Source organism: Protopterus annectens, chromosome 6.part1 (assembly GCF_019279795.1).
Source record: "Protopterus annectens isolate FY-2018-M chromosome 6.part1, PAN1.0, whole genome shotgun sequence".
NCBI classification, from domain to species: Eukaryota; Metazoa; Chordata; order Ceratodontiformes; family Protopteridae; genus Protopterus; species Protopterus annectens.
Genome location: NC_056738.1, coordinates 120648192 through 120668721, shown reverse-complemented (window position 1 = coordinate 120668721; position 20530 = coordinate 120648192). Strand labels below are relative to the sequence as shown.

The 20530-nt window shown below is 36.2% G+C and overlaps 1 protein-coding gene across 1 annotated transcript in view; it reads right to left on the bottom strand.

Moving 5' to 3' along the window:
- Positions 1 to 20530, bottom strand: part of LOC122805262 (dynein axonemal heavy chain 11-like) — a 4596980-nt gene that overhangs the window by 722924 nt on the left and 3853526 nt on the right. Inside the window, exons 65-66 of the mRNA XM_044075350.1 lie at positions 7635 to 7775; positions 7353 to 7523 (exon numbers count right to left, since the gene is read on the bottom strand). Coding sequence (XP_043931285.1) covers positions 7353 to 7523; positions 7635 to 7775 — 312 coding nt within the window. The remainder of the gene's footprint in view (positions 1 to 7352; positions 7524 to 7634; positions 7776 to 20530) is intronic.

Genomic DNA, 20530 nt, shown 5'->3' with positions numbered 1-20530 from the left:
CTAACATAGATTGGGTACATTATTCTAGCCCTAACACCCTAGCCCAAAGGTTCCTGGAATTCATAAATTCAAATGCACTGGAACAATTAGTTACCTCTTCCACTAGGGGAGATAATATACTAGACCTGATCATCACAAACATGGGGACAAAATGCTCCACACCGGAGGTATACCCCTCACTAGTGAGATCTGACCACAAACTAATCACCCTGGATATACATATCCCACCTCCACCCCCAGCACAAAAGACCACAGTGAAAAACTTCTCAAAAGCAGACTTCACTCTTCTTAAGACTGAGATGGTATCCTTTAAGCCTACTGGGCCAGTGGATACCACATCCCACAATCCTGAATCCTTCACAAATGCTTTCTATTGACATCTCCAAGAATGCGTGGATCATGCAATCCCAAATAAATCCAAGTCCCTCTCCACCAAAGGCAAGCGTCCTGTCTGGTGGACCTCAGCCATTAACAAATTGTATAACAAAAGAAGGAAGCTACTGCACGACAGAGCAAAATCCCATAAAGGGAAGACATCTCTGATCAACACTAGCAGAAAACTACGTTCTCTCATAAAAACATCCAAGGCCAACTTTGAGAGAAAAATCGCTAAGGACACTAAAGATAACCACAAAGCCTTCTTCAGCTTTGTTAGAAACCTGGGCGGAATCCCTCAGATATGCTCAGAGTTAGTTCACAACAACAAAAACTACACTGAACCAACAGATATTGCCAACATTCTGGATGACAGGTTAAGTGCAAATTTCTCCCTTCCCTCACCTCCAAAAGAAGAAATACTTATCCCAGCTGAATGTAATCTCCCTGTCATCTCAGATGTCCAGGTGAGAGCCGCCCTCAGCAAAGCTAAAAACACAGCATCAATGGGACCTGACGGTATCCTGGGTTGCGTGCTACGTGAACTCCAAGAGGAGCTAAACCCGCACATAAAAATGCTATTTAACCTTAGCCTTACTACAGGATATGTACCTGAACACTGGCGTACAGCAACAGTGGTCCCACTCCACAAAGGGGGTACCGCTACAGACCCTGGGAACTACCGCCCCATAAGCTTAACCAGCCTGGTCTGCAAAGCTATGGAAGGAATCATTATGGAACTCATAAACAGAGACATTGGGGACCTACAGACACTTGATCCCACCCAGTTCGGCTTTGTAAAGGGCAGATCCTGCCTTTTGAACCTGGTTGGCTTTTTCAAAACAGTCACTAGAGCCATTGATGAGGGCAAAGCAGTCCATACAGCCTACCTGGACTTGGCTAAGGCCTTCAACACAATACCCCACTCAGGCATCATAGATAAGCTCAACAGCTTAAATGTAAACCCTTATGTCACTAGATGGGTTGCAAACTGGCTAAAGAACAGAACCCATAAAATTAAAATCGCTGGAGCAATGTCAGACTCAAAGCCAGTCACAAGTGGTGTCCCACAGGGATCTGTCCTGGGACCCCTCTTGTTTGGCATTTATTTCTCATATGTTAAAGCAAACATGGGAGGGTTGTGGCTGACAAAGTTCGCAGATGACTGCAAACTAGGCACCATAGTCGATACACCAGCGGACACATACATCCTACAAAAAGGCCTCACAGAAATGGACAACTGGTGCCAGAGTCATGGCCTTAAACTAAATGCCAAAAAATGTATAGTCATCCCCTTTGGGAAAAACAAAGTACCCACAAATTATCACATAGACAGCAACCAACTGAGTACGGAAAAATTAATCAGAGACCTAGGGACCCAAGTCGACAGCGACCTCTCATTTTACACCCAAGTTGCCAAAGTGGTTAGAAAGACATTCTACCTTGCACACCTTATCATGAAGGGATTTACATCCAGATCCAAGGATGTCATTGTACCTCTATACTCCTCCCTCATCAGACCCATGATTGAGTACAATGCCCCATTTGGTATGTACCTCACCCGGCATTTGCAACAGCTGGAGAGACCACAAAAGTACCTCACCAAGAGGATCAAGGGTCTCCAACATATATCTTATTCTGCCAGACTAAAGAAACTCCAGCTCTATTCAGTAGCATACCACCTGCTCAGAGGTGATCTGTGCCTGACGTACAAGGCCATGTCCAATCAGGAACTGAAGGACATGCTCCACCTCAAAAAATCCAAATCCATCAGAACCACGAGAGCTAAAGATTTAAACCTCGGCACAAGTATGAATAGGACATGCTGGAGGGATAGATTCATAACCCAGAGGCTTCCCATGCTCTGGAACAGAATCCCAGTTCATGTTAGGCAGAGCCCCTCACTAACTCTCTTCAAGAAAAATCTTGATGAGTGGATGGGAGATTGTAAGTTTACCCCAGGGGTCACATCTGTGTCACTACTAGACAGGGGCACAGTAAACTAATTCTATTATATAAGGGGACCTTCACTGTGTCACTACTAGACAGAGGCACAGTATTCTAAATCTATTCTGTGCATTTTTGTGCTATTTCATGGGGTGGCGAAAGCCACATCAACTATGGCTAGGCTTACAAATGCCCCAGGGCAGATAGCCTAGTACTAAACTATGAAACTATGAAACTATGAAACGAATGCAGGGAGGACATGCAGACTCTGCACTGAAGGCACTCCAGCCGAGAATCAAACCAGAGAACCTCTTGCTGTGAAGTGACAACGGTACCACTGCACTATTGCATCATCCAAATGCATTATTTTTAAACGTCTTGTGGCATCCTTCCAAATTAGCATTAGCCTGAAATACTAAAGCAGATCCTTTACTGAGGAAAAACAGGTTTCCTGACTTCCTATAGCTCTAGAGAAATACTCAGACACCTTCTTTACTTGACAGACCCAACCTATTCCTCTGTCTTGAATGACCCAAATACCAGCTTCATTTTACCATCACCATTTATCGACAGTATCTATACCACACGTCTTTCACAAAGCAACAGCAAGATATTTCTTTCAGTAAACAACTTCCTACTATTTACCTGAAATGTTCTCCATACAGTTTACTTATTGTGCCTCATGTCATATGTTTTTCCAATTTGTATTCATATATCAAAACATTTTTTTAATTTTATTCACTGTCAAAAATGACTTAATTTTACTTTTATTTCGGTTATTGTGCACATCAATGGAAAGCTAAATCTTTGACACTTTGCTTGATCTATCCTAGTGGTACTGCTATCTTTACAGCTACCAATACAACGTTCAAATAAAGTTGCTTACTTAAAAGGCAGGCTGCCCATAAAGCAAATTACACATTATTAATGTCAAAAATTAAACCCCCTAATCCATGTTAAACTTTGGTTTTATATAATCTTAATGTCTTTTTCCATAGAACACAGAAAATGATACTATCACATCAGAAGAAAATATTCATAATCTACAAAATATTGACAGAAATCAATAATTCAGTCCCATCAACTTTCTGGAAATGTAAATATCCTGAATATGCACCCATCACCTTGACAGCACTCTATTAAAGGATGCCACATGAGTATTTCTTAGTCCGTGCACTGTATAACTACTATTCCAGTTCTTTTGAACTTGATGTTGGAGACGTAATGTGTACTAGTGGCACATGGTAGCACATTTTATGTAAATGCATCAAACTACTAAACTACCAGTGATATACTGGCAGGCTTTTAGTTCAGAGGTGATAACTCAATTTCTCTCTCTCTCTCTCAAAAAGAACTGATAGTGCTTAAACCACCAATACAACCTTTCATTCCAAAACTACATTTCATACATTTACTGGATGATAAGTTCAGCTGTTAAGCTTACAATCTAATGGCTCTCTATTGAAATGTTGGCATTCAAAGTGCTGAGTGCCAAAAAGATGGAAAAAAGACCAAAAACCCAGAGAAGATCAATCTCAAAAATTGCTCTTCTCCTTGAAATGTCTTTTTGTGGGGTGGGGGGTCTAAGCCCCCCTGCACTCCCCCAATGTGGGGGGGGTGCAACCCTCACACCTCCTGAACATATATATACCCCAACTCTGAGATTGCTATACCTTGGATAAAAGGGGATATTTCAGAGAAATGACATCTTGGACTTAGTATATGTAAGTCCGTTCTTTTGGCCATTAAGTCTGTGTGTTTTGGGACTCGCAATAGCAGGTCTCAAGATTTCAAATAGCCCAGTGTTAAAATTTTTAAACTGTTGCAAATCACAAAAATGCCCAGCTGTCACAGTAGCCACTCCACAGTAAATTAATGCACCAAATGAGTCACTTCAATAAAACCAATACTGGAGTTTATTGAGACAAATTTTGAAACAAAAGATAAGCGCTTTCATCCTGACCACTTCAGAACTTCATCGGATAATAGATTCAGCTTCCCAATAACATTATATAGACAAAATTTAATTAATTAAACACATCATAAACACTTAATAAGATGTTTAAAATGACACATCCCCTTAAAGAAAAAACACACATATAAAATCCTGTATTTGTATGTATAAAAGATGTGAGTACAATGAATTCTAGTATAAATACAATAAAACATATATGATATGATAAATATATAAAACCTTAAAAAAGAAAAAAATATATATATTTATATATATATATATATATATATATATATATATATATATATATATATATATAAATGTTACAACTGTGTAAATAGTGAATAAATATGTAAAACAAATTATCTTTCAAGGGCTTTCAATTTTGTTCATTTAAGCCTGGCCAGTTGGCTGCATTAAGTCTCAGCTGCCAGTATAGTTGCTTCTTTTCTAATAAAAGTGACCAAGCCCCACCACGGAGTTCTGTTTTTATATTGTCAATGATAATAAAATGAAAAGAATGTCCAGTGTTTTCCATTACATGCTTGCTGAGTGCATTAGTGTCTTTTTTTGATTTTATATCATTTTGATGCTTGTAGAGCCTATTTTTTAACTTTCAATCTGTTTTACCTATAAAAAACAACTGCACTGATTACACAAAGCACAATATATTATCCTTTCAGAAACACAATTATATTTTTGGTGAAGTCTTATTTCCACATTGTTAATTTGGAGGGTGTTACCTTCCTTGATGTATCTACAATAATTACATGATAAGCACTTTTAAAATTTTTAAACTCACATACACAGACATATATACACATGCGCGCACGCGCACACACACATACACACACACACACACACACACATATATATATATATATATATATATATATATATATATATATATATATATATAATATGATATATATAAATAGATATAGATGTATGCAGATTATATATATATAGATATATGTATATACGATTTCTTGATGGGAGTTAATGTCTGATTTCTACTGATATTAAGGGAAAGTTTATTAAAAAGTCTTAGAAGGTGTTGTGTAATATATCTATCAACTGCTTGTGCTACTGATACTTATTTTTAGTATCAGGTTCATTACATCTCATAACATGGTATTAGCTCTACACTAGTGTAATCCAGGCATAGCTTTTCAAAAAGGACTGCATCTTATGTTATCTTGTATACCAGGTGGTGGCCCCTTCTAAGTAACATATAACAGCCAGACTGTAATGACAGTTCCTAAAACTTTTCCCAATAGTTCAGGTTTTCCAACCCTATAATTTTTTTTCTGCTTGGGAATCATTATAACTTTTCAAGTGTTTTCAGTTGGCTTGTTTGAAGGCTATAAAATGCACTATTTTACACATTACTACCATCAGCTATTAAAAGTACTACCCATTAACGGTATTGCAAATACCTGACTACTTTTTGTCATGCATTATTCCTTTATAACAAGTTTATATCATGGAAATATACTCTGACCCCAAGGAATCACAGCCTACTCTGTTTCTATCAAGTAGACTACTGTCTGACCAACATGATCATTAGAACCATTCTTTATTTATTTATTTTAACATTATGACATTTTTCTGGTTGTATGGTAGTCTTCTCTTTAGCACATCTTATACTGCTTTCCTTTTGTACACTTCCCATCTTGTAGCTCTGTTATAAAATAAAAAGTACAGTATTTTTATTGTCATCCTTCTTTGGAAAGCACTAATTTTGGGAAACTTGTTTTGCATAAATAATAAATAAGGTGCAATGAGTTGTGTTTGCTTGATGTGTAAAATACCCAATGATGCCTCTAGACTCACCATCACTACACTCTGAGTATTCACCTAAGTGAACCAGGAAAGCAGGAACTTTCACCTTCAGTAATTTACTTGCTCAACATTTACTTAGGATAGGTATGTGGAAAAAGGTGAAACTCCTCTATGCCTCTCATCCACAGCCTTGAAAGTGACTAATTTTTATTTGTTCCATGGATATTGAATACTGTCAAGATGCGTAATCATGCTACTGTACTATTATTCCTCAGATAGTCTGCTCAACAGCAGGACTTGCACTCACCTGTTCACTAGTTTTACTATCAGTGTGGGAAAAGTTAACAGAACTAATGCACTCTACTGTTCCTCAGGTGCAAGAAGGTATTTGAACATGTTCATTCTTCCTTATGCCAGCTTTCCCTACAGCAAAACATTCTAATTAGTCTCAGTGAAGATGGGTATCACTTTTGATACCAGTAGACTGGCACTGTACTTTTTGCTGAATATGCATTAAGTATTTTTAAATTAAGAATGTTTCTACAGTTCATTTAGATAATACATAACACCTTCCCCACCTGAAAGAGTGTTACTTATACCTGTTTCAAACATCTGCCTATAACTTAAAAACAGCAGGTTATTATTATCAACGTTTCCATTCAGTTACAGCTTTCTACTTACATTTCTGTGTTTTACTTTTCCTTTACTTACCCACTATAACACCAACACAAGGCCTATAAATCTAAAAAGTGCAAAGTATCTTGAATGAATACTCTACCTATGACAAATTCCTTAATTTCTCAGCTGCATATATTTATGCAGTTTGCATATTTTGATGTTTTGTGATACTGAATTCTACTATACATTTGCACTGATGTATATATTAATTATTCTTTTGACATTTTTAGATGCTTGATGCTTTACTTCAAAATCTTTGTATATATCTCAAGGCCATTGCCCGTTTACTTCTTTTAAAATGTAAACCTTTCTTCTCTTGATTTTGGGTGCTGTGGTCCACTAATCCATTTAGCTATTTTCATTTTTGTTTATTCCTTATTAACCAGTGACCCTACTGGACACAATTGTCCCTTTTCAGTGATAACTCAGGTGCACTGTTTGGTTGTTCAAACTCACACGGTAGGCAAATGAAGACAAACGGACTCAAACCCTGTACCCATGACTACCGGAAGCAGCTTGTTAACAGCTAATATTCTCAAACCTATGTGTTAACTGTGAGAAGACAGATAATTAACAGACATCTAATAAAAATAAAACAGTAATAAAAACATACCTGAAAAGCAAGTTGTGCTGCAAATGTGAGTTTGTCCCTCTCAAACAATCCTCGACTGATGTAAATAAATGTTGAATATGTGACACAGTCTATTAGATTATTTACTCTCACCTGTACGTCATCTGAAAGTTCTGCTTGCTGCACGGCTTTGTGAAAAACAGTATTAAAAGCCTAGAAATCAAAAGGGTGATTAAAGTAAAATATGTCTATATTTAAGTTAAGAAGCAGAATATGCATGCAGATAGATTATAAAATGAAAGAGAACTCATTTAATTAGCTTACCTTAAGTGAGAACTGGTACATTGGATTAGTCTTATTAAGATCATTCATGATAAAATATAGCAGAGAAGCTCGTGTTGCTACAGGACGGTAATGTTCTCGAGCTTCATTAATCTTTGCTTCATTGACCTTGGCTTCCAAAACCTGAAAAATGTGAAAAGCAAAGATGTAAAGATGTTGAACTATTTAGTTAAATGGTGTGTGTGTGAGTGTGTGTGTGTGCATACATAATACACACACACACACACACACACACACACACACACACACACACACACACACACACACACACACACACACACACACACACACATTTATGCTGCTTTATTGAAAGAGCAACATATTAAACCGAAACTTATTGAGTAAGGATGCTCCGAACACACCATATAAAAAAAAAAAAAGCACATTTTTTGCAGGTTTTGATAACCTGTCTGTCACTAATATAAACACACACACACACACACACACACACACACACACACACATATATATATATATATATATATATATATGTATATATATATATATATATATATATATATATATATATATATATATATATATATATATATATATATATATATATATATATATATATATATATATATATATATATATATATATATAAATATATTTATATATGACTGCGGTGGTGGTGCTGCGGTAGCATTGCCACCTCACAATAAGACGTTGTCCCGTTCGATTCTCAGCTAGAGCTGTGTGGAGACATGCATCAATGGGCGTACCTTCATTGAAGGTTGTGTGCCAGGGCCAGCAACTTGGCACGTAAAAATCTACTGCCAATCACTAGCGGACCGGAGTTCCGCTGTGGCGACCCCTAACTGGGAAAAGCCGAAAAACACAACAACAACATATGTCTTTACACATGTATATGTGTATACACATATATATGCATGTGTGATATATATATATATATATATATATATATATATATATATATATATATATATATATATATATATAAAATAGGTGTGTGAATAAATAACATACAGAGTAGCATGACAACTTGCTTCTAAGTCTTTAACTGCCTCACTTTTTTTTCTAGGAATTAATTTCTTTGCTTTTTTAAAAACTTTTGGTCCCTGTCCACTTCCTTGTGGCAACCAAGCATCTACCCTTTCTTGGACCATTCATTCTTCCTCCTATGAAAATGGGAGAAGGTGGCATGAAATGGACACTGCATTCATTACCGAGCAGAGGTTAAGAGACATCTCTGTATACACCTAAAAACTCTATGTATCAGCTATAAAACAAGGTGCAGTTCCTACTAATTTAGATCTGATGTGAATAAAAGCTTCCACATAACCAGCATTGCACATAAAATGCAAGAAGACTGCATGGTGGGGCTCACTCTATCCAGAATCTCTGTTTACAAGTGATGTGCACATAGGGCTTCCTTAAAGTGTAGCTCTTAAGGTGGAACTCAACAATATCCTCCACCAGGATGGGTGACATATCTCTCAACTGTTGAGATTTTTGCAGAATGTCCAGATTTTTGCCTCATAATTTTGGTCTGTTCCTCACAGAATTTGTGGTTTTCTGGCAAATCAATGGGATGATCTGAGGAATGAAGTCACTACATAATGACATACATTTGAGTGTCATACTTCATATCCTTCAGAAGATGCATGGTAACAAATACCCCATTATTCTAGAAACTTTCTAAGTTTATAAGAATGTTATTTAAAATGTGTTCCTATTTTGGGTCTTTGTCCCCCTTTATATCAGACTTTGTCCAGTTTTCTTCCACTACGAGGTTTAGAGGTATGATGGGTGAACTATTATCCACTGTTAAATCCCATCCCCTTCTTGGCTGACTGGCAATTCTAGTAACCGTACTACTCATCTGTCCCAGTTGTTTAGACAGTAATCAAGGCCAAAACCTCTATAATGAGTAGGTCAGCTTCCAGTAATCCATTTCTCACATTTCTGCATTCCTGTTTACCTGTTAATTAGGTCCAGTTATATTTTCTAGTAGTGTTGTTAACTTATGTATCCACTACTTTTTTGTATTCCTCTGTTGTTGATTCTTAACTTGCATTTAGTGAGACATCCAAGTCTTTTCTAACGATTATTTTGGGAAGTTTCTGAGATATTGGGGGTATAGGTAGGAAATATGTTTTACAACTGTAATAGTTTTCCATTTTTTCTTTTTTAATTAATTTAACATATCTTCAGAAGACTGGTCCAATACCATTTCAGTATAAGAACAGATATCTTCATTTTCAAACTTAAGTTCTAGAAATGGTTCAGTACTAAATCAAGCAGATCTTCTGTTTCTGCAGATCTTATTCAGGTATCCATTGCATCATGGGTACACTTTGTGATCTAAGAGCCTACCTTGTTAGTAGTTGCAACAAAAGTTTATAATTTATCTTTATTGTCTGAAATGTGTAGCAGACACACATATCGTTCACGTATTCTAAAATGAAGCTACAATACTAAAGTATGGCAGTTAGAATGCTGATGACCCAAAATGCTGAGCCATGCTACATATATATTCTCCCAGCAAGGCCCACTATCCTCAGCCCATTTTCTGGAGGGAGTGTGGCAGTTAGCATATAATGGTAATTTTCCTACCAGAAAGACAAAGGAAAACTGACATTTTCTTTTTCTTGGAAAACAGGGCAACTGATGTGGATCTGGAAGATGATTTTTAAGGAACTTCAATATCATTGAGCATGTGAAGAATCCTGCATGAGTTTGACCTACTCCTCTGAATCTCTGCAGCATCCATTTTTAGTCCCCAAATTTTTACATTTTCATGCCTCAGTAAGGATCTAACTGGTGTTGGTGAAAGAGAGTATTCTTTAACATTATTAAACCGAAAAAATTCTATTAAATACTGCAAAATACACTGAGTTGAATCTATACTCACTATGTAGGACTACTGTTTACAATGAAAAATAGAAATAAAGGCCTAAATGCAATTCAGATAACACATCATAGCAGGGATACCAAATAAGAAAGAATTATAAACCAAGCTGGCTAGTGATGTTTTTATATGTGTAGATCATGTGTGCAGCATAACAGCAGTGCTAACACAAAGCAAAGACAGATGTGGTATATAACACAGCTGTCATGTGAAACTGCATTACACTGCAGTTACAGGACAATACTAAATGGACAGAAGCCACTGTCACATTGAGTCATTTTGTGGACTGCTATTCTGTCAAAGCCCATTTGACTGGGAGTACTTGATCAGACAGAAAAGACAGCTATACATTTGCATAAACATAGAGCTGAATGAGCCAGTCCATCTTTGTCAATAGCAAGGCTAATGCCTTTAGACATTAGGAAACTCATAATCTGAAATTTGTCCAGGCTACAAGATCATCCCCTTTTAGCTTTAATGGTCTGCAAGAAGACCATCCATTCTAGATCTCAGCCATGCCCTATTAAAGTAAAACAGAAAAGAATCTATAAACAATAATGACCTTGAGACAATATCAGCAAGAGGATAGAGGTGAAGGTAGAGGGGTGTTTTGATGATGATGGATCTGCTTATCAAGGTCTGTCATTAATCTAAGTATATGAGTTTTGCTTCTGGCATGATGAGGTCCACCATCAGCATCAGCTGGTGGATTCCCAGGTTTATCATACTCCTTAATGAGAATGTGCCTCTGATAACTGTTCCCCCAATGGATTCTTTAGATATAGAGGTCACATTCAACTTATAGATTATTGTCAAAGTGCTGAGTGAAGCTCATGTAGCTGCTGCATAAATGTCACCTAAGAATGCATTTTTGGAAAAGGCCTTTGATAGAGCCATTGCCCTGGCTGAATGAGCTTTATAATCTGAAGGCAAAGTTTTACTGTACTTTTGTAACATAGCTGCATACAGTCAGTTGACTATCTGAATAAAGCAATTCTGGAAAGTTTAAAACCTGGTTTCGTTTTAGAGAATGACACAAAACAATTGTCAATCTTTTGTTAAACATTTCTGTCCACATACATTCTGAGCTGTAGGTGAACATTCATACAAAGCAGAAAATATTCACCACTATTAGCATCATTGGGGAAGAATAGAAATAGGTACACAGACTGATGAAGATTTATCTCAGTGGCTGCCTCAAGCATGAATGATGATTTGGCCACTTGAAAGTTTTTTCAAATATAAAAAAAAACATTTTTTTACAGTTGCAGCTGGTGTAAAAGAAGGATGTTAAACCATTAACATTTTGGAATAAGAATAAAAAAGTCAGCCATCTCCCTTATATTTTAATTTGTTGACTGCCTTTTCTGTTGTGTTTTTGCATGTTTTCAAAGATACAAACCTCCATTCCATCTTCCACTTCAGAAAAATCTGCATTGTCCAAACCCACCCCCCACAACAGCACCATCACCTTCACCATTAAGGTCCACTGAAGATTCTAGAAAAATGGAAGGTTTTGCATCTCAACAGATATTAACAGTAGTTGTTCTACAAAGGGTTGATTTTCTGGAATAGAAACAGTATGAGCAGCTGACGTACTGTCAATAGGCTAAGATGGGCAGTATGTCTACACTATCGACAATGTACACAATAGTTAACAGAGTATAAACATGCAAAGTGAGCCAAATGTCAACCAAAAAACAGCATTTGAATTGTTGCCAATATTGTGGAGCTCTTCTAATGGCATTAATGGTACAAAGACTAGACAAATGAGTAACAGGATAGTTCAATTTTTAAAGAAACGTATACTTCCCACCCACCAGTTCAAATATCTGTGGCATCCGAAACCTGACAAATAAGACAAACAGTTTAACGTAAAGGGTGCAAATAACAAACAATGTTTTGAACAGTTATCAGTTCTAAACTTCAACTACAGTTTTTGATTAACTTGCAGAGTGGTAGAAAAATAGAAGTCTGACCACAGAAAGTTCTCTTTTTATGAGTTGAAAGAAGTACCAAACTGCATTGCTGACGTTCGAGTCTCAGAAGTAATGTCTGCAAAAGGCTTCTTCCCAAGATGAATAAGACAGCTTATGCCTGTTAAAGAAAATGCAAGCAAATGAGTTATAAGATACAATAAAACACAAATGTTAGCCTTCACAAGCCTGTAACCAAACAAGAGGATGAAAAATCAGTGCTCTGTTGAAGGTATTCTTATTGCTGGTGGCTTAACACACAATTTTCAGGACTCTGTGTTGTGGTTTAGCCCCAGTGTTGTGCAGAGGCTGTTACAGGCAGTGTATTTAGCAGAAGCATGCTTATAAAAAGATCTGAAAGCTACACAACAACCCCCAGCTAAAATAAGTCTTCTGATGAAGATGTAGTTGATGAATTATCACAGACAAAAAATGAAGCAGAAGAATAACAGGCTTCAATTTTGAAGAAAATATAGTTAAATGACCAGAATATCTATATCCATATTCATATCTACATCTGTCTGTCTGCCTATACGTATACCTATCTCCTATGTGATCAAATGCACATTTGCACAGACATAATTTAGTGTTATGGAATTCAGCAACTGTATAGTCATGTGAATGCAGAGTTGTGCAATCGTCAATACTGTAGAACACCTTAAAGGTCCAATGTATTTGAAAAGGCCCTCTTTTTTACTCAGCACACCTATACTATGCAATTAAGACTGGTGAACTGGCCCACCATTGCCCAGGCAGTGGATTCACCTTTATCACCAATGATTAGGTTTCATTCATTAGCATGGATTTTGGAGGAGCAATCCTGAGAGTGGGAAACTGTGTGCTTGAATGCTGATTCCCGCCTAGTGCAGAAGAACATTTTAGCAGGTACCAAGACTTAGCCTTTGACATTATTCCCAAGAAGGCATAAGCTAGTCAGGGCAGAAAATAAAGAAGCACACTTATCTACTTAGTTTGACCTACTGTAACAATAAGTGTATCTATTGCAGAGCTGGACAGCTGTGTTTGAGTACCAGCAGTGGTGCTAGCCAACTAGCCTTAGGAGAAGAAATGAGAGCTTGCCCACTTCCTCCATGCCGGAGTAAAGGAGGTCCTGCAGAAGTCTCTGTTAACAACACACTGATGAATACTGGAAGACATGATAAAAGATACCAGCTCATTAGGAACTAGGGTTTCAGAAGTGAGAGCTGTGTTTCCACTTTGTCCATTGTAAAGTCTACAAGTGAGAGGTGTAGCAAAAGCAGGAAAAAAATACCTGACACTTTCTAGAAGCAAGTCCATCCTGCTGCTCATCCAATACCTGCTCTTTTGTAAGAATGAATGTGGGGGGGGTGTTATGGGTGGATCATGCTATGACTGAAACAGCTGGCTGAAGGCCACAGGATGACATGCAAGAGAGAAAGCACTGCACATCTGCTTGATACACATGCAGCCTCAGAGGGAATTGGTAGAGGAGAATAGAAACATGCCACCCAAGTAACACTCAAAACACATACAATGCAACACACAACCTGGAAGTTGGCAAATGGACAGGTTAGACAGGTGACTAGACATCCTGAGTTTACCAGTGGGATGCAGTAAAATGGTAAAACAAAAAAAACGTCATTCTGCCTTCATTATATTTGCAATATCAAAGGTTTGAGGTGTGTTTTTTAATGATTTCTATACATTTTCATGCTAATTTTACTGCAGTACTATTACAGTCAATATTAACACACATTTTTTCTGTGATGGATGTGTATTCATCTTATTATAACTGTGCCAGATGTAAGTTCAGTGCTTAGTGTATCTGAATAATTATTTTATTTGCATTTTTGCAAAGCTACACTTATCATGCATATCCATTCATTTAAATTTGTTTTGGATAGTCCATTTTGCTTTCGTTTAACAAAATGGCACATTATTGCAGTGAATCCATGCTTATAATATATATCAGCCACACCAAGGACTTGCAATAATGCACTTGAGTGACTTTTAAATATTCAGCACTAAGAAGTTTTAATTAATATATTAGACTGTAAGGCAGCAGATGGGAAAGTCTACCATACGTAGAAGCCACAGGATACAGAACTATTGTTACTGTGTATGATTTCTCATGTTACATGCCCAGTGTATGGAAGTCCATGTCCACCTATTTCAAGCAGTCTGGTTCTTTTCAGTGTAACAGAAATTGAACAGTAAACACTGAAGTGTTGAAAAGTATACTTGCTAAGTCAATGCTGTATCATTTTTTCAGTCCTTTCATAAATAATCAGTACTCATTCTGAGGGGATAAAGGAAAGAACTTCTGCTCTATCATGCAAAGTTTCTGTAGTGATGTAATACTCCCACTGCCATGGCAGAACAACAACTGTCACTACCACTGAAAAACAAGCACTGCTATTATACCTGGAAATTCACATACAACACAATTTCATGATGCACTATATTGTCTTCCCATGTTTTATTTGGAAAGCCCAAATGGAGTCTCCTAAAGAAAATTAACAGATGTTGCAGTGTCTTTTTAATTCCTTTTCTGTTTTCTCCAGCATATCAAGTATTATTTCCTTTATATATCTAGCACTATTGCAATGAGAGTATTCAAACAGTAGAAGGCAAACAAGTAACAACTTTGTTACAAGGGAATATTTATATAGAAGCTCTGATAAAATATACTATCCACCACCACCATGCATCTGATGTGGCATGGTTTTGAATCTGGGGATATTTTAAACAAATTAATTCATATGCATGCGAGTCAAGTAATGCAATTTAAATCAGTCCCAAATCTTCTTAAATGTAGCATACATACTTACTGTGTAATTATGGATTTTCACAGCAAGAAACAATAAAGTAAATTCTCTAAGCAATATATTTTACTGACATAACGTTTTCTTGAATCCAGTGGAGTAAAACACATTTTATAGCTGTTATTGGCACTGTATTAAGAAAGTAGCTGTTGAGATGACAGTCACTTCATTCAGTGCTCTCAGGGGTGCTACAAGATATGCTACCATGATGGGAGTCTGCACAGTTTTTCTAACACATTTGGTATGTTCTGCAGATGTAACAGAATAATTGTACAATGCTGATAGCAGCATGTACTGTGACTCTGTCACCAGTAAATTTAAATGTGTAGATACTTAGTGCTCAAACTGTGAATTGCTCTGAATTCCAACAACACTTTTTAATAAAAAGTTTAACACTTGTTGTTGGGATACTAACAGGTTTTTATTTCTTAACAAATAAATGCAGTCTTGAATATTTTTTTAAGTTTTATAATACATTTTTCTGAAAGCTATTCTTTGTCAAAATATTAAAACTGTTAAGAAAAAGCATAACATGAAAAATTAAACAGTAGAATTTATATAAATGAAACTGAAACATACCAACATATTGATAACTATACGCACAACTTACCATAGATCATTTATGACATTTAAAATATCTTGGAACCTCAGGATAAATAGAATTAGGCTTTATTGGTTCTAGGGACACAATGTCTAAAGTATGTACAACCATGAAATACATGAAGCAGCATAGAGAACAAGTAAAATAAAAAGAACATAATACATATATAGTCTTCATGCATTGAAGTATAGATACTACAAAAGAATTAAGATAATGGCTTTCCAATACTTTTGTTAGTTACAGAACCTGAATTTAAAATTAAGCAATACCGTTAGATATTTTATTGCTGCCTTGGTAAATCCAACCCACAATATTTTGGATGAATTAAGCCAAAGTGAAATAATGCAGAATTTAAACAATGAAATATAAACAATAAGAATAATTAGATAGCCTTTATATTTCAAGGAGTAACATGTAGGATACTTAAATTCCAGGAGAAGTTAGTTTGTAAATTTCTTAATTATTTTAATTTAACTTGGAAGATTCTAATCTTAGGATTAGAAGACATCCTCAAAATATGTGCAAATCATCCACACTAACAATTAAACAATTTGAAAATGTAGCACGAAATCCATGAAACTGGGAGACTTTCTTTGCTAGGATGAGAAATGTATTATGGATAATCATAAATTACAAATATAAAAGCTATTTCAATGGAGTACATTTTATACTGCCCAGATACCATGCCCCATAGCAACATTCAACAACGATGAATTTGATGGCCTTCATGTTCTGATATCTTTATTTTGTGTATAAGAAGTTACTTTTTATTAGACAAAAGAAACAGTGCTGTGAGTATAAATATATAATACACCATCTGTTTTTGCAGAGGATATGCATGCTTTCTTGTTTGTCTCATTTTATAAATGGGCAAACAGACGCTAAACCTTTTCAATTCCAATGGATTCCATGGGGTATATAGACAATTTACTGTATGTTTTTTTAAAAATGAACCGATAAATAAGCTGACCATTTCAAATGTATCTGCAACCCATATGCTACTATGCACAAAGCTCTTAATTAGATCACAATAAAAACTGCAGGCATGACGTAACATGATGAGTGCACAGAGCTTTTGTAATTCCATTGTATTACATTTGAAATTCCATAATCTTTGCATTTCAGTGGCATACTAAAGAAAGTGTTCCCAGACTGATTAATTTCTGAAGAGTGCTACTTTAGCTGCTCCCAGGCTTCTCTGTCACTCTGATAAATATTAATTAGTAAGGTACAAGAACTTGTCTGTAACAGATAAAATGCTTGAGATGAAAATCATATAAGACAGGGAGTCAGACAGACTCCGAGTTAGGATCAAAGAGTCTAACTTGCAGCTCTCTATGTTATTCACTGATGACCCGCTTGGCTTTTTAAGGAAGTGATAATGCCAAAAGGCTAGAGGTTAGAAGGAAATTACACATCACCTAGGAATGTTGTGAGCAACATCAATCATCCTTACCCCTAGAAGGCCCATTATTTTCCTGTAATACCTATAGTGGAGGACATTATTGTGTCTAGAAAATGGAATAATATTTTATTGAAATAAAACACCACATTTTGCATTCATACCTTTTTTATTTTTAATCATTTGACATAAAATATTTCCTTTTTGTTGATTAATATATAGTAAATGTACTGTGTGTATGTTTCGGCTGCTGTTCAGTATGTGTCCTCATGGCATTAGGAATGGGTTTGTTTCTTAGTTTTATATATATATATATATATATATATATATATATATATATATATATATATATATACAAATAGATGGATCTCTATCAGCTGATCAAACTTTCTGAAACTCAAAATTCATATTGGCAAGGCAATATGATCAAATTTCTGAAAACTCAAAGCTTTTGAATGAAGATCACGATATAGTGAGTATCTGGAAATTTACCATTTTCCTCAATGTAGTGTGATGTCGGAGGTGGTATATATAATTTGCAGGGGGTGTGGGGCTTGCTTCTCTGCATAAACATAAAAAAGCATATCTCTCAACCAGGAAACATCAAAAGTCTGGACAAAGACCCATGAAATGTAGGTACAACTGGTCAAAAATCGGGACAATGATTAACATAAGGTTTACATACAAAAGCATGGAACCCCACCCATTCTAATGGAATTGGGGGAATACCTGTTATTTTAGCAACTATCTGAGTTTACAGGAGCAATATTTACAATCTGTCCCTGTTTTGGGGCCTTTGTCCCACCATTATTTTTGGTTTTGTCCAGATTTCTTGCTCCGAGAGTTTGGGAGGTATAACAGGCCAAAAATATGAGGTGAAAATCTATACAGTTGACAGGTATACATACATAACACATCCACCAATTAAACAGACTTTGTGCAAAAGGGAATATTATGAGTGCTCCATGCTACAGATATTGAAAAGTATTTGCTCAAAAAGTATGAAAATTAAACAAACATTAGGATAGCTGTACCTACAGAATATACTCCTCCATTTACAACTCTGAAATGATTACTCTGCCACATGTTAACTGTCCCTGACATGATGGGAACTCTCTATACCACTAATATTGCTAGAGACATTTCATCCTGATGTCAGCTAGTGAGAGAAAAAATAGGGAGTTCTTCACATGCAGCTCAAGTTCACATCTTTCATGCTATCCAGCCAGACATGGTGGACATTAACACATTTTTTTTTTTCAAATTAGCTTTTGGAATGCTTTAAAATGAGATAGTTATACAGTGTGCACACCTTGTTGCCAGTTTCACAAATGCAAAGTTATAAACCATTTATTTTTTGATTCTCCCAGTCATACTAAATCTACATGCAGTATTTTAATTTTACATATAAACTTGGGACAATAATAAACTGTATAGCAATATAATAAGCATAAAAATAATAAAAAATAAAAATAAATAATAAAAATAAGCAACTTCTCACCAAAGCAGCAAAGATTTCAATAGCAAATTCCTACCTTATCTCCACCCTACTTTATGCCTCTCCAATATATACCAACCTAAGGCAATGCGATCTAAACAAGCTAGAGACCTGCTACAACAAAATCGCCAAATTCACCACAGGGGCATCCTACCATAGTCACCACTATCTCTCACTTGCTGAATTGGGCTGGCTTGAACTCCCTCACCTCCTTCAATGGTATCAACTCTCACTCGCCCACAAACCAGTCAACCATCCACTAAATGTCCCATCCCTCCAGAATCTACTCCAACCCTATCACACCACCAGACCACTAAGATCCAGCAACAAAAATCACTTGCAGATCACTAAAGCCAATAATTCTGCTGGTGAAGCACTATTCTCTTGCACCATAGCCAAATTATGGAACTCCCTCCCACCCACAATTACCTCCGTACCATCATGCACCCACTTCAAAACTTTACTAAAAGCGCACCTAAAAACATGCTGGCTATGCCCTTGCAACTCCCACTCTAAATCACCCACCCCATCCAACCACTACCTTTCTTTCCACTCCACTAACTACCTTGATTATAGCAAGCTCAGATGCTCATAAGCCTAGTACTTATTATACAGCAGGAACTTCTTATTGTAACATTTGTTAATGTCTGTTATGTACATCACAGATAAAGATTCTAGTTGTCTACTGATGTACTATGTTCTTCATCTGTAAATATGTTGTAAGTAATTGCTATGTTATATTGTTAATCACTATGTAATCCAATGTAACTACTGTCTGTTTATTTTAACTGTGGAGCTTTTCTCCCTGGGCCTCCACTGAAAATGGACCTATGTCCAGTCGGACACTCCCGGTCAACAAATGTAAATAAATAAATAAATATGACAAATCAATGGCCCATGTTAGGTCGTGCTGTAGTACTATGTACTAGATCATCAGTAATACAGGAAGCATTAGCGATGAAATGGTGTAGTTTAAAATTATTAGGCCTGACTGAAAACAAATACTAACAGAATGTAAATCGAATTCTTGTCATTATACAGCCACTCAAAGTGAAAATTAATATAAAAAATTCTGAACACAAAAGAGTTATTTCTAGTTAATTCAAACATAATGTGCAATTTGGTAAGCGATGCATATGCTTTCAAGCTGACACAGATATGACATGTAACACACAGGATTTTAAAATGTGGAAAACCAGCCCAGCATGCTTGCCAATAACTAGTACTGCTTTAATCTGAAGGCTTTTGGTTTATTAAAATACACTTCCTTCTCATTAACTTCACTCTGTAAAGAAGACAGTTTCTGTTTAGTCCTTCAGGCAACACTTTTGACTTCATGAATCTTATTACTGGTACTACAGTCCATTAATATGAATCAAAACTTCATAAGCTACCTCTTCCAATTTCTAGTCATTCAACTTAACTACCTAACAATTCACGTACATGATGTGTCACTCCAACTAACAACCATAAAGCGTCACATTTATACCTTTACCAACCACAAGAAGACTTCTGTGTCATGTACATACCTACAAAAATTTATTTGGGAAAACTACTGGATGCTAGGTAGCGAACTTGTGAAATGTATTAAATTATTTGTGTAACCCTTGCATAGAATGTGATTTGGAATAAAGCTGAAAGTTGAAATTTCAATATAATTGCTTAATTCCCTCATACCTCTCATGGTCACAGCAACTTCCCTGTACCATACAGCTTGGC